We start from the raw sequence: 16978 nt of genomic DNA on the forward strand, positions 1-16978 counted from the left end.
CCGTGGTAAAAAATTGAGAAAGTTTCGAGCAAGTTGTGACGTCGGATGCATAAAACCCAGACATCTCCACATGCGCCCGGCACTCGGCAATTTTTTTTTGCCGACGGCCAATCTTTGCCGAGCGCCCGGCACTCGGCAAAGGCAGATTTTTGCCGACGGCCAATCTTTGCCGAGTGCCCGGCACTCGGCAAAGGCAGATTTGCCGACGGCATTTCTTTGCCGAGTGTCGCTGGGTCTGGCTCTCGGCAAAGACTGCCTTTGCCGAGTGCCCGATGAAATGCGCTCGGCAAACTATTTTGCACTCGGCAAAGTAGTTCTCTCTGGTAGCATAAGGGAAGTTTCATTAAACAATTTAGAATTCTCCAAGCCTTTGATATTCTCAGCAGCATACTCCTTGGACAGCATAGTTGCTTCAAATTTTGGATCTATCAGCGGCCATCTCCTCTGCAGTTTATAACGTGCTGGTGTTTTGGCTAGTAGCCTGTCAGTTGCTGAAAAAAACGGCCTCAATGTAGGTCAATGTTAAAAGAGCCGGTTCCATGTCCAATTAATGTGATTGATCAGACAAGATATAATCAGCTACTACTTTCGTTTTTCAAAAAAATCACTGTAGTCACACTGCTTGGTTTTGCTACCACCATCACATTTCTTGCTTCCATACAGTAAACTAGCCAAAAAACACACGCTACAATGACCACACAATGGACAAATATAAACCATCGCTCTACCATGAATAACAGTAACACGAAGCAAACACGAAGTCTAACACTGGTCCAATATCCAATGTAGAAGCAAACACGAAGTCTAACACTGGTCCAATCCAATGTAGAAGCAAACACGAAGTCTAACACTGGTCCAATCCAATGTAGAAGCAAACACGAAGTCTAACACTGGTCCAACCCAATGTAGAAGCAAACACGAAGTCTAACACTGGTCCAATCTAATGTAGGCGCGGCAACGCCGCGCCCCTCTTTCTTGTCAGTAACGAAACCATAGAATCTGGAACAGTTCAAACTCGATCTGGCGGGAGGAATCGACCGCAATGGCGCAATATACACACGTACGAACACGATACGACCATATTACAGTAGCTGAATTCCAGTGCTGCGCATGCATGTGTAGCATAGCATCTAGAGCTCTCCGAGCCTCTTGGCGCACTCGACGCTGCAGTCCAGCGTCTCCTCCACTCCGTACTTGAACCTGAACCCCAAGTCCTCCAGCTTGCTGGTGTTGGGCACAATCCTGACCCCTTCCCCAGTCACCCTATATAGCAAGATCACCAGTCACCAACCACACAAGCAGGTCAAGCAGCAATCACCAGAGCTAGCTAATAACGAGCGTTAACAGCAACTGAGACCGAGAGCATGCCACAACGTACTCCGTCAGCCGTATCTTGAGGTCAGGGTGCTTGGCGGAGAAGTGGTCGACGATGTCCCGCATGTTGGGGTGCCCTGCGGCGCAGAGGAAGCGGCCGGCCATGGACGCCTGCTCCATGCAGAAGACGTGCGCCTCGCAGACGTCCTCTATATGCGCCAGCGGCACGGAGCCCAGCAGCGCCTGCAGGAACAGGAGGGCGTTGTGGTAGATCGCCTGCCCCGTCAGCGGCGCCACGATCACGGGGATGCTGCTCCACAGGTACGTCTGGATGGTGTCGCCGCCGACGAGCGCGCACGCCAGGGTGACCACCTCCAGCGGCCGGGCCTGATCCTTGGAGGACTCGTCGTTGTAGCTCAGCAGCTCCTTCTCCGACAGCGACTTGGACCACACGTAATCCTGCGTTCGTGCACGCATGTTTCAGCTCAGTTCATCATCGATATGCATGATGAGCTAGCAGTAGCATTGCTGTATATGTACGTCCAGGTGAGCGTTGCTGAATTCGTAGGAGAGGTTGAGCGGCGTCCAGTTGGATTCGTTGGCGAAGTCCTTGTACCCGCTGCCGTCCTCCTTGAGCGGCGAGGCGGCCGTGACCGAGGCCGTTTGGATGACGCGCTTCACCGTGCCGGACCGCTCGCACTGCCGGAGGATGATGCGCACCGCGTCCACTACCGCCTCCGTCGTGTTCTTGTACTGCAGGAAAACCATGAGTGGATCGGTTTCTTTTTAGGGAGTATAGTCTAGCACGAGAGAGCCGTCTTTGATATGACACTGACGGCTGATATCCCAAACCGTCACTGATGTTGTTTTAAAAAAAGACGGGCTACAACAGAAACTCTCTCAATTACTAGCCGTCTCTGATATGCATTTTTAGATCAGATGGGTAATAAAGAACGCATCTCAGAATCATAAACCGTCTCTGATCTAATTTACAGTACAGACAGGCGTCGACAACACGTGTCGCTAAAACATTAGAGACGGCTTACGTGAAGACGGGTCTCCAATATTGTGTTATCACAGACGAGTATTCAGATGTGGGGCTGTGGACTAATATTTTAGAGACGGTTCTTTACATCACCCGTCTGTAGTCGTTTTTTTGTGATGGTTGCAAACGACCGTCTCTAGTGGACGTGTCTCTGTTGTTGTTTGCTCACGTAGTGAGACCAGAGCAGCAGGGTGGCCATCTCTTACTAGAAATAGATTTTCAGATGAGCCATATATTTATATGGGTCTGAAACGTTTTTTAAAAAAAAGAAAGGCACAAACCCGTTAGACAAAACCACAAACCCGATAAAATTTGATTCGTGTTGGCACGAAGATAATTAACGATATATAAAAGTAACAATTTACTTGTAATAATTGTTGGTCAAATAAGAGTGTTGCATGAAATCATTTTAAAATTCAGCTACTTGAAATATAATTTTTAAGTAGTGCATAGACACATGATGCTTGTTTGAGTTATAAGTGTTACCATTTTTCCTATATTTTACGCATATTTGGAATAGTTTAGTTTCGGATAAACTCGGAGGTTTCTATTTTGGGACGAGAGGAGTACATCCATCCCGGTCGCTTTCTATGTATCTATAGACAAGTACGAAGCTAGGAAGGGAGTGCAATTTGGTCATTTAAAATAATCTTCTCTTGCCTATTGACTTTGGATACAGAAGCGGCCAAACTCGTATATGACAAAAATAATTGTACTTCGCCAAAAGAAAAGGCCCAATAATTTTAATATAGAAACGCCCTGCAAACAAAATTTTCGTTCTTGATTTCTGTGTAGGCACGCAAGAAGAATCCAACAAACAAACTAGTGTAAGCTGAAGGTGCATGCATGGAATCCAACACAACGATCTATCGATGCCCACAGTCGTCTACTGTAATGGGGATAGGTTGAGGCGGCTGACGTAAATTATTAGGGATCGTGGAAGCTGCCAACTCAACATAGAGGCCCCGTTTGGCCGGGCTCCCGCGGGCTTCGGCTCGTGCACTGTAGCCGGGTGTCGGCCGCCCACGGGCCGATAGGTGCCTACAGGAGTCGGAGCCGCGAAGCCAGAAAAACGAGCTTCTCTGGCTCCGGTGGTGTCAGTGAGAGAGAAAAGGAGGAGAGAAAAACGGCTCCGGTGAACAGTAGCCGGATGTCGGCCGCCCAGGAGCCGACAAGCGGGAGCCGGAGCCGCCGGAGCCCGGCCAAACGGGGCCATAGTCTATTCCGAAATGGAACCGGCCAGCCCATGATGCACTGAGATCCGTCATCCGCGGAGGTCTCGGGCTCTCGGTCTCGGCCTCGGGGGAAGAGGAAAATGAATAATGGATCTAAGCATTGTCGTTTCGTCTGTAGGGAAAGGAATCCGGTGTGAACCATCCTCACCAGGACGCCGTATTATCTTATAGACGTAGGCACGGTAAATCAGAGCCGCAGCAGCAGAGAGAGCGCAAGGCTTAGAGTGATCGTTGACGCTAGCTAGCTGCCTGCCCCGGCGGCGGCGGTGGGAGGGGAGCGTAGCATGTTCGGTTGGCTGGTTCGTATCGTTGCTGATTCGTGAAGAAGTACTGCTGGTTGATTTGTGTAAGAGAAAAATATTGTTCCGACTGAAAATTTACGATCGTTTATGAAAGCCACAGCCAAACGAACATACCTTGGTGCTGGTGAGGTCGTGCGCCAAGGGCGTGGCGACGAGGAAGACGAAGTGGCAGCCGGCGATGGCGGGCTCGAAGGTGTCGGCGTCATACATGTCCGCCTCGAACAGCCGCAGCCGCTCCGCCGCGCCAGGGAGCGCCCGGAGCAGCCCCGTCTTCTTCTCGTCCGCTGCACGTCAGCGGCGCCCATGGTCAGATGATATGGCCATATGAGCGAGATACCGGGTTCGTAGAGTTCGGAGGCGCGTGGATAGGATAGGATACCGAGGCTCCGCAGGGTGGCGTGGACGACGCAGCCTCTGCCGAGGAGCTTCCTGACGAGCCAGCTCCCGAGGTAGCCGCTGCCGCCGGTGACGCACACCACCGTGTCCGCCGTGAAGCCGCCCATCCTCCTAGCTCTTCCCTTCCTTCCTTCTCCTCCTGAAACCACGTCTCGACCTCGCACTGTGCGTGTGTATGTGCAGGTGTGCCGTAGTATGCAGTACCGGCCCCTTGCTGTGCAAGCTCGGCCGCATTTATACAAAACAGCGAAGCCGCGTGAGGAATCGAGACGAGAACAAGTTTGTACGTCCCGGCCCGGCCAGTCGCTTTCTTAGCTTTCTGTCTATATTATAAATATAAATAAATAAATAGCCATCGAAAAGCACGAACGAAAATGGAGGCAACAATATGCAACTATGCGACAATAAAATATTGTAGGTCGTGGAAAGAAAAATGGCGAGGAAATGGAGGCGGAACCCAATCCAACAATATGCAACACAGTCGGCCGGAGAAACGGGCCTAGATTTGGTCAATTTGGAGAACCAAAGCGCGCCGGCCGCCGGCTGGCGTACATGCCTGTCGGTACGCCAGCGGGCCGTCGCCCAGCCATGAGTCATGACAGAACGAGGTGACAGAGGAGCTCTGGAAGACCTCTTCTCCTCCTCAGGTTCCGAAAGCCGCTGCCCGTACCATGATTCCGCTATGCTGCTGGGAGATTTGGAAGTGGTATTCCGGGGACTCCAACCAGACCACGGCAGATTAGTTGTAGCTAGGCTCTGGTCCTGCCGTATACCGAAGAAGTCAGACGCTTTACTTAGGAGTTGTCATAGTATTCTACCCATGTAACCTCTCTCTCCCCCACCATCCTGAATCGTGCAATCTGGCGGCATTTTTACCCCCCACCAACCGGTTTTATTCCCCCAGACATCAGTGGAAATGAAATTCAGGTGAGGATCTCTTTGATCCTCCCGGTGTTGACCTAAAAAAACGTACCACGCGAACCAAGATCAGGGACCGCTCGTCGGCACACGGACGATATACTCCGTACATAGATGTCATAGAGACATCGTGACGAGCTAGTGCAGAAGGAGACTTGTTCCGATGCAATTCTAACGACAGGTGAGCGTCAAAAAGGAGCTAGCTAGGTAGGATTACTCTAGCTAGTCTAGCGAATAAGGCCATCGTGAAGAGATAAGCCTGTAATAAGCTTAGCTACTGGAAAGTGCCCAACTGTGCATGCCGTATCCGGGCGCGGTATACTGCGCACAATGGAGAATGACATGATGATAGTTGGTACCTGAAATTCAGTGAGTGAGCGAGACGTTTTGCATTTCCAACGAGATTCGGGCGATCGACCGATCGATCTGCAGATTCAGTTGGCAGTGACGGGGTTTTACTTTGGGCGTGCCGCCATGCATATTTTTGTCAGTAAATAGATCGCAGCACTGGCTGGCCAAGCTACCAACTAGCTACGCGAGACGTGGGGCGTGTTCTTTTCTCTGGTCCCGGGACCGGAGACTAAAACAGAAACTAGTGAAGGAACTAAACATCATTAACACACCTGAACAATGTCCAAAGAGCCCCTAATCAATGCGTCCATCTCTGCTCACTCCCGCGCTGGCTACTCCCGCGCTGGTGCGTCGCTCACTGGCCACGCTGCTGGCCAGGTTAAAAATCACCAAATTTCATTTTATTCAAAACAGTGTTCATGCAGTTTTACAATCTTCATTATTACAAATCATCAAAACTACCTCCTAGCATACAAACCATCAGCTATCCAATCCCGAAACCGATTCATACTTTGATCTTCATCGCCATGAGTAGTACTAGCTCCATTACCTTGACTAGACGATGGTTCTTCCAGTGGATTGTAGTTTTCACCTTCATCACACCTCTCAAAGTCCCTATCCTTTTTATCATTCTCTCTTACGAAATTATGAAGGGCCATGCACGCGAGAATTATTTTGCTTTGGCATTGGATAACTCGGTAAGTCTAACAAAATTCTCCACTTCATCTTCAAGACTCCAAATGACCGCTCGATGACATTTCGAAGTGAAGAATGTGCATAATTGTAGAGCTCTTTTCTACTTCTTGGGGCGGGTCCTTGTTGATACTCCCTGACATGATACTTTGTACCCTTGAAGGGTGCAAGATATCTCGGTCGGTTTGGGTAACCCGAGTCGACAAGATAGAACTTCCCTATACAGTTGCAATTTCTTGTAAGCCAATTGCAAAGTAAGACCATCTAGACGAAACAAGAGATGATATGACAAATCAATACCTTTAGGTGGATGTGGAAACCTATCGCCATACTTGTCAATTGCATCTTTGAATACCCGCATATCATGAACCGATCCAGGCCATCCCGCAACAGCAAATGTGAATCTCATATCAAAATCACAAAGGGCCAACACATTCTGACTAGTGTACCCATGCCTTCCCATATGAGGTACTACCTGATTTGTTGGCACCACTACCTTCACATGTGTTCCATCTAGTGCTCCAATGCACTTATCAAAGAAAGAAGCAAACCTAGGGGACTGCAACCTCTCATGCACAGCTCTAAATCCAGAGTCTTTTGGCCTAATTATATCAGCTGCTAGTTTGCACAAACAAGCCAACACCTTATCAAACTTCCTACTAACTGTGCATAATGAACGTGTGAACCGGTTGTCAGCTTACCTATCTGATTGTTGTGATGCACACATCCACGAGAACATCCCTAAAGCTTCAATTGATGTCATCTTACATGTGGACTTCAATCCATATGAACTCTAGAGCACACCATAAAGCTTGTCAAAGCACTGTTTCCTCATCCTAAACATTCTGTAGTATTGTGTCCTATGGTCTAAGGTTCTTGTGACCCATTGGTAACCAGATTCTGCCGCCACTCTACGTTCAGTTCTGTTCATGTGAAGCTCATGATGATACATACCTAGAGTGCAAGCAGCAACGAGCAGTTGTCGCCTCCTCTTTTGGGCTCTCATATAATACTCCACCGCTGCATCCTCCTCGTCAGAATCAGCTGAAGATGAATCATCACTTGATGAAGATGAATCATTGCTGTCCTATGAATCATCCTTAGAACCATGTTCGCCATTACCATCATCAACCTGAACACACCAATGAAAACCGAATCAATCACTGACAAACAGCAACCACACAGCAATCACAATTCAATCACACAGCAATCACAAATCATCACAAAGCAATCAAACATCATCACAAGCCAAATCATTCAACTGAAATACATAGGTTCATCATAAATACATAAGTTCAACACAAATGTATAGGTTCAACTACATGCTTAAGTTCATCACACATACAGAAACACCAATACTTAAATGGACTTGCCTCCTATGGCTCCTCATATTATATGTATATATATGTATATGTATATATATATATATATATATATATATATATATATATATATATATATATATATATATATATATATATATATATATATGGACAATATATACTAGTATACTAGGCCTCTCTTAACTTGATCAAACCACCGGACATCATGCGGGCAAAATGAAAAACTTCCAGGCTCCGCCCCTGCAAATGAATTAGACTATCGCTCTGTTCGTTTGATTGTTTCTGTGGCTTATAAGCCGACTGATGCAGTTTTATTGTGAGAAAAAAATACTGTATCATGGCTGATAAGCTTGGCTGATACGATCAAGTGAACAGGGTGTATCTATATAAAGACATAGTGGACAAATCAGGAAATAGAAAAAAGGTAAGGTTATTCTGCAGCTAACCATAGAATAACTTATTCTATAGCCACCTTGATTTACGATAATATCTGTACCAATTTACGATAACATGAATATGCATTTACGATACTCGTGTTACTACAACTCACGATGATATTTACCATAATGTTATAGTAAACCACTTAGTAAAGAGTTATTGTAGTATCGTAAATTAGCATAGTAACTATCGTAACTTAAAGTGGCCACATAATAAGTTATTCTATGGCCAGCTGTAGAACAATAGTTCTAAATAGAATATATATATATATATATATATATATTATCGCGACCTTGCGTGGTTACGTAGAGAATTAATGTTGGCGCGCGGGCGCACTGAATGGTGCCTGTCAATAGCAAATTAGCAAGTGTGCCTGTCAATTTGTCCGTAGGGTCAACACAGAACACCTCACGTGAAGAAAAAGATGACAAGCCTATCATCGAATTTGTCTGTACCGATGAACTTATGATCCACTATTTCATTTAGAATGAGCAGGTTAGCATCGAATTATCTGACTTTGCGTACCTGGAAAAAAAGAAGGGATTTTGTACCACGCAACGACAAGGCAAGCTAGACGACGACCTGATATTATAGAAGTCATGGATGCACCGTGCGTTCTTAAAAGTCTTGTCTTATAGTAGAACTGCTTTTCAAAAACAACTCTAATTATTTCCTTTTGAAAAGTTTGATCTAGTCAAGATATTCAAAAAGTCATGACGATGGTCCAAATCTGAAAACAAGGTTACCCAAAACGTCACTGTTTTGACTGGAAGGACTGAAAACGCTTCTTAATCTGCCAGTGGCCGCCGGTTTGCGAAGAGAGAACTCAACTCTCCACGCGTCTTACTGCGCCGGCTTGCATTAGTTCCCCTAGAAGTTTAGGTGAACTGGTTCGATCCGGACCCGGCCGGAAGAACAGGCCGGTGCCTCTCGATCGGCCGGCGCCGGCCACTGCATCTTCTCACCATCTTCTTCGTGCGGCCAAACGCGTTCAACTACTTCGTAGTATGAGCTCGGACGGCAGCTGCTGATCGAGCTAGCTGAGTTTATCTTTTTTTCATGGCAGTGTGTAGCAGCAACCTGACCATCCATTTAATTTCGTTCTAGTGTCTCGCGCGTATTTCTGATTAATTCTAGCAAACGACAAGCTTCTGGCTTCAGCCGTTTCGAGAAAAAAGAAAATCAGGACAGTGCACATGAACTTATCACAAGACGACGAAATCGAGAAATAACAAAGTTCTGCAGCACATGAACTGAGATACAAGTGGAAAACTTAATTATAGTGCAATAAGTACTAACAGCAGGTAGTGGTCAACGACATTACTTGATTAATTACGAAACCCGATCCACGGAGACGCAACTGACGATTGTTGGGAAGAATTTCTCGAGAAAGTTGGGACGTAGTACGTAGTAGTTTTTCAGATTATTTTGGACCACCCTGTGTCACGTTCTATATACGTACGTAAATCCATGGGCTGGACTCGCTCTTACATGCATATGGGCCGAATCTCAACAGTCACCATAAGCGGGAGCTTCTCGGCCCAATGGCCTCAAACCAAACAGCCAATCCGCCATAACCTCAGCTTTGACGTCTGTACGTGCGGTGGTCCGATTCAAAAGGCTGGAAATCGAGACCGAGTGGTGGATTGGCCTAATCGCTGGCTGCAAATCGCAGCGAATTTCTCGGACGATCACTGCACGCCGTTGCGGGTACGGCGCGAGGAACCAGGCAGACAGCAACTGCAGGTGTAGTGGTGCGGAGCACAGAGAAGAATAATTTTACATGGTACTGTTGTATACAGTACTGGCAACGGCCGAAATCATCTTGCTCCAATCCACTGCGTCTTTGCATTGCAGTGCTACCGTAGAGTACAGTTAGTCCTAACTGAAACTGACCAACGAGCTTAGCTTAGAAAACAGCAGCTGATATACCACAAGGGGCAGGGACACGCGCTCCATCTTCTAGTGTCACTTCGTCCCAACTCCACAGGAAGGCTTGGCACCAGTTCACCGGTGCTGAGGCAGGCAGACAGGTAACCTTACGGCGAAACATCGCCGAGTTCAGCTTCAGCCTTCAGCAGCAGCTTGGCTGAGCATAGCGAGCGTATCAGACTATCAGTATCCATCATCCATGGGCACATTTCACTTTGTACAGCCTACCCTCAAGGATCTGTAATCTGTTCAGCGGTTCCTGTACCATTTTGGGGCATGAACATTGAGCGATAAATCAGTACAATGGTATTCATGATTGAATGCACAAAGAGCAAAGAATCCAGCTGGATAGTCATGGTAGCTTACACAAGTACTGACGGTTCGGAAGGAGACTGATCCGACTTGTTTGGCGTGTTTCTTGCAAGGAATTCAAGAACATGTTTTACCGCCTCCCTTGGCTTTTCGACATGAGGAATATGACCACACTGCCGGACCTGCCTCAGAATTGCATCTGGGAGTTCCTGATGCAACCTCTGCAGAGTGACGCAAGAATAGCATGAGCATAATATCTGGTAGGGCACACACTGATGCTACTTTATGCTGTTATTATGTTGACACGGCATTAGCTTTCCTCGCTGTTTAAATAGCAATAGCACTTGAAATTGTGCTCCGAATGTTTTAGTAACCCTTTCATCAAAAAAAAAAAAGTTTTAGTAACCCACCCCACAAATCACATCTCAACTTACATATGCTAGTTTGCTGCTTATTATTCCATCATCCTCTCCCCACATGATCAGACATTCATGCTTCACCTGTAAAGAAAAATAGGAACATCATTAGTAATGTATCTTCTACTGAACAAATTTCAATTATTTTCATGCCTGACTTTGATCCAGAAAGGTCGGAGCATCTGTGTTAGTCATTCCGGTGACAGTAATATATGGTATCATGTACTCCGTGTCGTCTCTCTGAGGCGACTCGGGGGGCACCCAGCCGCCGCCGCCGCGAGGGCCTTCCCGGCCACCTTCCGGCCGCCGCCGCCGCTCCATCCGGCGAACGGCAGCGGCGGCCAGCGGTGGGCGCTCAAAAAGGCGGCCTGCCGTGCTCCCTCTCCCTCTCTCCCGCTTCCTCCCCTCCCCTCCCCACACCGACGCCCTCCCCATGCTCCACCTCGGCCGGCGGACCCCTAGGACGGCGGTGGGGTGCGCATCGACGCCGGATCTGCTCTCCCCGACCTCCTCCGCGCCCTCCCCATGCTCCACCTCGGCTGGAGGACCCCTAGGCCGGCGGCGCCCCTAGGACGGCGGTGGGGTGCGCATCGACGCCGAATCTGCTCTCCCCGACCTTCTCCGCCCCGGTTGTGCGCTCCTGCTCGTGTCCGTGTGGTGCAGGGCTCGCGTCGCGGGGGCCTTCGGCATCCGTCGGGCTCGCCGGCCGGCGGCCCGAATCTGGGTCCCTCTGGACCGGATCTGGCTTCCTCCTCAGTGCGGCGGCTTGGGCCGGGCAGTCGGGCATGGGCGGCGGCTCCTCCGGCGAGTTGGTGCGGCCGGCCAGGCGGCGGTCTGGGCCCCCCGTGTGCGGATCCGGCGCCTGCTGCTCCTGTGGCGCGGTTCCGGCGCCTGCTGTTGCCGTCCAGCGGGGTGCTTGGCATGGGCGGCCTCCGGGGACTCTCGTTCCGCGCAGGGTGGGGCGCCGGTGGACGCGGCCGTCCAGGGCCGCGCTCGATGCCGGCGTCAGCGCCGTGGCTGTCACAGCATCTTTAGGTTTGACGCTACGTTTTTAGCATCGGAGAGAGAAAAACGATACATATTTGCCACTTTTGCTCGCGTGGCACGCCAGGTCCGCTGTCCAGCTCGGATCCGAGTCAGTAGACCGATGTAAAATGACCGCCCTAGCCCTGGCGTCTGTATTACCCCGAGCCAGGTACTGTGCTTGTGAGCCGATCGGTGGACTCGCTCGTGCGCCGTTCTGTGAAGTCGCGTTGCTGAGAGTGGTTCACGTGAGCCAAGCCTGAAAGAGGGGTTCAAGCCACTTGCATCCGGGTCCCACCGTAGTGACATGGCATGCTCCTATTGGATGAAGCAACGTGGCCACCAGCAGCCTTGAAGGACTCGGTCGGCGTCCTCATCCATTCCCATCCATTTGCTGCGCCTCGGAAGAGAGAGGGAAAGAAACAGAGAGAGCGAGAGAGGGGAGAGAAAGAGAGAGAAGGGAGGGAGAGAGAAGGGGGAAGCAGGGAAGAAGGGCACCGGTGGAGCAGGGCACCGGGCGGCGGCAGAGGTGCAGGGCCGTCTGGGCGGCGGCGCTGCTTGGTGGAGTCGCGGCGAGGTCGGCAGGAACAGAGCAGAGAGAAGAAGGAAGAGGAGGGATGGAGGGAGAGAGAGAGGGAGCGTGGAGCAGAGGATGGGGAGGAGGGAGCAGGGCAGCGCGACGGCGTCCGGCGGCGGCCTCGGCGGCTCGGTACTGCGACGGCAGCGGCCGAGCGGAGTCGGCAGCAAGCACGAGCGCGGCGGTGCTCGGCCTCGGGCGGAGCTGGCTGGGTAGCGGGGCTCCTGCGCGACGACCTTGGTGCGGAGAGCTCGGGAGCGGCTCCGGCCACGTCGGGCGCCGGCTTGAGCTCGAACCTCCGACCTTCTTCTTTTCCTTTCCTCCGATGATCCTCGACAGCGACTATGGCCGGCCTATTTATAGCCGGAGTAGGTCGGTTCGGCGGGGAAATATCTTGGCGGCCAAGGGAGTGTTGCCGGCAGCCATGGTTGAGCTGTCGACAGAAATCTCGGAGCGGATGAGATCGACCGCAGAAGACGACGACGGACAGAGGCGGTTCGTGGATAATATCTTCGGCAGCCCTGTTTCACGTGCTCGAGGAAGACGGCGTCCGCGGAGACGACACGGTGCGTACGCGGATCACAGGGGCTAGGGCGGTCATTTTACATCGGCCTGCTGACTCGGATCCGAGCTGGACAGCGGACCTGGCGTGCCACGCGAGCAAAAGTAGTAAATGTGTATCGTTTTTCTCTCTCCGATGCTAAAAACGTAGCGCCAAACCTAAAGATGCTATCTCAGGAGTCGCCATTGGTAATAATGGTAAAAAGTTAAATATCCCGACTCGCGTGGGGTCAGGTCGGGATATTTAACTTTTTACCATCATAACAGATGGCTACTCCTCGGATAGCAGGTTTAGAATTGGCGCTACGATTTTAGCAACTGAGAGAGAGAAACGATACATTTTTACCACAATTGCTGGCGTGGCACGCCACCTCAGCTGGCCAGCGTGGCAGGCGAAGGGAAAATGACCGCCCCTGCCCCTGCCCTCTCTATCCCTCCCCACGCGCGGCCCGGCCCACTCCAGCTCGCCCTTCCGCTCCTCCTTTCTTCTTCCTCCCGCTCTACTCGCCGACGCGGCCACCCAACGCCACCGCACACCCCGCCGCGCCCAACGCCGCCCCCACCGCGAGCAATGTCCTCCCCGAGCACCTTGGCCATGTCGTAGGAGGCGTGCAGCCCGACGAAGAAGTAGTAGGCGAGCAGCGCCGCCGTCCAGATCAAGAACCGCATGAAGGACGCGCCGTCGATGGATCCCAGCAGGAAGATGTTGATGAAGATGGACGCGGACGGCAGCCACGGCACGAGCGGCACCCCCCACATCTTGGGCGCGCGCGCCTTGGGCACGCCCCAATGCAGGTACGCCGTGGCGGCGAGCCACGCGGCGACCGTGACCACGTACGCCACCCACCCGCTGCCGCCGGAGCTCGTCATCCCCCAGTACGCGGCGGTGGCGGTGGATGAGGCGACGATGACGGCGAGGCAGGCCACCAGCCTGTTCTGGTCCGAAGCCGCGATCTCGCCGGCGACGTAGTAGCGGCGGACGAGCAGGGCCATGGCGACGAGCGTGAAGATGAAGAGCGTGGAGATGGAGAGCAGGTTGGAGAGGATGCCGAGGTTAGTGAAGAGTGCGATGACGGCGGTGGCGACCATCATGACGACGGTGCCGTAGACCGGGGTGCCGAACCTCGGGTGCACCTGCGCGAGGCACGGCGGCGCCATGTGCGTCCGCGCGATGTGGGTCAGGTACCTGGCCTGCCCGACGGCGCCGACGAGGAGCACGGTGGTCATGCCCTTGAGCGCGCCGAACGCCACGATGTACTTGGCCCAGTCCATGCCGACGGCGGTGATGGCGACGCTGAAGGGCGGGTCGGCGTCGATCTCGTTGTAGGGCTGCATGAGGCAGAGCACCAGCGCCAGGAGGCAGTAGACGGCGGTGGTGAGCGTCATGGCGCCGACGAGCCCCACGGGGATGTCCCTGGCGGGGTTCCTCATCTCCTCCGCCATGGTGCTCACGGCGTTGAAGCCGATGTAGGCGAAGAAGAGCATGGCCGAGGCCGCGAAGATGCCCCGCTCGCGGTGGGGGCGGCGTTGGGCGCGGCGGGGTGTGCGGCGGCGTTGGGTGGCGGCGTCGGCGAGCAGAGCGGGAGGAAGAAGAAAGGAGGAGCGGAAGGGCGAGCTAGAGTGGGCCGGGCCACGCGTGGGGAGGGATAGAGAGGGCAGGGGCAGGGGCGGTCATTTTCCCTTCGCCTGCCACGCTGGCCAGCTGAGGTGGCGTGCCACGCCAGCAATTGTGGTAAAAATGTATCGTTTTTCTCTCTCAACTGCTAAAATCGTAGCGCCAATTCTAAACCTGCTATATGAGGAGTGGCCATCCATTATGATGGTAAAAAGTTAAATATCCCGGTCAGGTCTGCCGGCCATGGCTCTGGCCCCGGTCGGTCCATCCAGTCCGCGGAGCCACATGGATGGTCGGCGCATTGGGGGCTGGTACGGCGGGGCTCAGGGTGAACCGGCGGTAGTTGCACGGGTTGTGGGCGAAAGCTCAGCCCGGTTTCAGCCGGGCGGACGACGGTGACGCCTTGGCGCCACATACCTCCTTGGAGGCGTCGCTTCTGAACCTCGTGCTTCCACGCCAACTTCACCGGATTCTGGGCGAAAGCCCCGCCTTAGAACCCTCTAAGGCCAGCGACGATGGCATCTAGGATCGTTCCCTTGGGTGCCACCTCCTTCCGGAAGGCGTCGCTGAAGAATCCCCTACGGCCCGTCGCTTGTCCCCCGTGTGGTCGCCGTCTTTTGTGGCTCCTGTCGTTCACTCCTAGTGGAGTTCCTCGCTGTGCCTGTGTGTGCCTTCATTCTACTCGCTTGGGTCTGTCCTGCAGCTCTTGACCTTGTCGTCGTCGTCTTGCTTATCTGACAGATGCTTTGCCGTCGTTGTCGTTGGTCTCCTCTCGGGAATTTGGTGCTGAGAGTGTCATGGCCGCTCCCCTCTGTGGATTCTTTGCAGTAGGGGGTCGCTTCTTCCCCGGCGGATGCTTGGTCGTCGGCGGAACTCTTGGCGGATGCTTTGCCGCCGTTGGCTCTTGGGTCCCCTCTCTGGTAGATGCTTTGCTGCCGAGAGCGTGTGGACCCTCTTCTTGGCGGATGCTTTGCCGCCAGGGTCGCTTGATCTTCGTTTGCGGATGCTTTGCCGCTGTAGCTGCTGGATGCTCCTATGTCTTATCAGGGTGGATGCTTTGCCACCACGACTTTGTCTATCTTTAGGCAACCCTTGCGTGTTATTTTTATTGCAGGCTCAGTTGTAGGTCTTTGGTGTTGAGGGCAGTCGCTTTTCTTTCTTCTCTTCTCTTGTTCCTATGTTTATTCCTTTGTGTTGTCTCCAAGACGTGTACGGCTCCTCGCCGTGACTCCCTTCAGAGGTTGTAAACTTTCCCACTTCTCTTAATGAAGCACGTGCTAATGCACGCTTTCGAAAAAAAGACAGTAATATATGGTGTACTATAAAGCTATGATGCAGCACGCAGCATCCCTTCTCTGTAATCTTGGCAAGAGTATGCCGAAACAACAGTCCAACAACCTATTGGGGTTTTCACTAAGAATATGAAATATTCAAGGTACTGCATTTTCTCACCCAATAGGTTTGGTTAATGACAAGGAAGGAGTTGAAAGCCCTTACACAGAGAACAAAAATAAATCTTATCAGATGTACACTTGCCCTTATCAGCTTTCTCAGAAGTTTTCAGTAAAATGAGTAAAAGGTTAGACCCATGCAAGGGTAAAATCATAACCTTGGGAGGGAGACTAATTCTTACCTATACTTGTTTAAGCAGTATACCATGGGCTTCTACAGGTTAACTGATGGGGCACACAGTAAGGTGGACTCGATAAGAGCAAACATTTTCTGGCAAGGAGCTGAGGAAAAACACAAGTACCACATGGCCAGGTGGGAAATGATGACAAGACCAAAAGACCAAGGAGGTCTAGGGATAATCAACACAAAAGTACTAGTTAAATGGGTGTTTACTAGTTAAATGGATTTGGAAAATTATGCAGGGCTCTGAGGACACATGCTATAAAATTCAGCACGCTAAATATATGCCAGATGGGAACTTATTCAATTCTAAACACAAAGGCACATCGCAATTTTGGCAGGGGCTACATAAAGTTAAGCACTTATTCAAATGGGGGGGCATCTTCAAGGTGAAGAATGGCTGCAAAACTTACTTCTGGCAGGTTGTATGGTTGGGAGATACACCTCAACAGAACAGTGGCGGAGCCTGACTCGTAATCAAGGGGGAGGGGGAATTGCCCATAGACAATATGATAAAATTAGCTTTATTACTAGATTAATTGCAGTTTTGGTCAGCTAGTGCTACTCGCTGGAGAGAGATGGGCCATTACATGCGCAGTTAAACCTTAATTAATCTTTCTTAGCCAGTGTGTGGGAGGGGGGAGCCGAGACCCAGTATGGACTCTACTAGGCTCTGCCAGTGCTACAGAAGAAGTACCCTGAACTCTATCGGATAGCGGAGAGCCCTTCGGCCACAGTGGCTGAATATTGGTCTAAAGATGAATAATGTATCGATTTCAGAAGATCCCTGACTTACGGTGAACTCCACTCATGGCAACAATTAATGACCCAATTGGAAGAAGTTGTAATGGAAGATGATAGTGAGGAGAATGATT

General features: G+C 51.3%; 2 protein-coding genes across 2 annotated transcripts; both read right to left on the reverse strand.

The window, feature by feature from the left end:
- Nucleotides 1-904: 904 nt before the first annotated feature.
- On the reverse strand, nucleotides 905-4506 carry LOC136531852 (NADPH HC-toxin reductase 1-like). The gene is made up of 5 exons (XM_066524505.1): nucleotides 4276-4506; nucleotides 4011-4180; nucleotides 1855-2067; nucleotides 1379-1773; nucleotides 905-1263 (listed from the first exon to the last, which is right to left on the reverse strand). Exons 1-5 carry the CDS (start codon nucleotides 4397-4399, stop codon nucleotides 1131-1133), a joined length of 1035 nt encoding a protein of 344 aa, XP_066380602.1. The 5' UTR covers nucleotides 4400-4506; the 3' UTR covers nucleotides 905-1130.
- A 6739-nt stretch (nucleotides 4507-11245) lies between these two features.
- Nucleotides 11246-16130, reverse strand: LOC136531851 (cationic amino acid transporter 1-like). The gene is made up of 3 exons (XM_066524503.1): nucleotides 16105-16130; nucleotides 13377-14471; nucleotides 11246-11738 (listed from the first exon to the last, which is right to left on the reverse strand). The coding sequence occupies exons 1-3, from the start codon at nucleotides 16128-16130 to the stop codon at nucleotides 11246-11248; spliced, it is 1614 nt and encodes a 537-aa protein (XP_066380600.1).
- Nucleotides 16131-16978: the final 848 nt, after the last annotated feature.

This window comes from Miscanthus floridulus, unplaced genomic scaffold, assembly GCF_019320115.1.
Source record: "Miscanthus floridulus cultivar M001 unplaced genomic scaffold, ASM1932011v1 fs_459_1_2, whole genome shotgun sequence".
In the NCBI taxonomy this organism is placed as follows: Eukaryota; Viridiplantae; Streptophyta; class Magnoliopsida; order Poales; family Poaceae; genus Miscanthus; species Miscanthus floridulus.

Bases quoted from the DNA above. Each gene is read 5' to 3' on its own strand.
- LOC136531852 (XM_066524505.1), bottom strand. From the start codon at position 4,399: ATGGGCGGCTTCACGGCGGACACGGTGGTGTGCGTCACCGGCGGCAGC. The intron at 4,181-4,275 runs GTATCCTATCCT...GCTGACGTGCAG, and splicing joins CGCCACCCTGCGGAGCCTCG to CGGACGAGAAGAAGACGGGG. The intron at 2,068-4,010 runs GTATGTTCGTTT...GTTTTCCTGCAG, and splicing joins ACGACCTCACCAGCACCAAG to TACAAGAACACGACGGAGGC.
- LOC136531851 (XM_066524503.1), bottom strand. From the start codon at position 16,130: ATGGTATACTGCTTAAACAAGTATAG. The intron at 14,472-16,104 runs GTAAGAATTAGT...GGCCCACTCTAG, and splicing joins TACTGCTTAAACAAGTATAG to CTCGCCCTTCCGCTCCTCCT. The intron at 11,739-13,376 runs GTGGCCGCGTCG...CTAAAAACGTAG, and splicing joins GGGGTGTGCGGTGGCGTTGG to CGTCAAACCTAAAGATGCTG.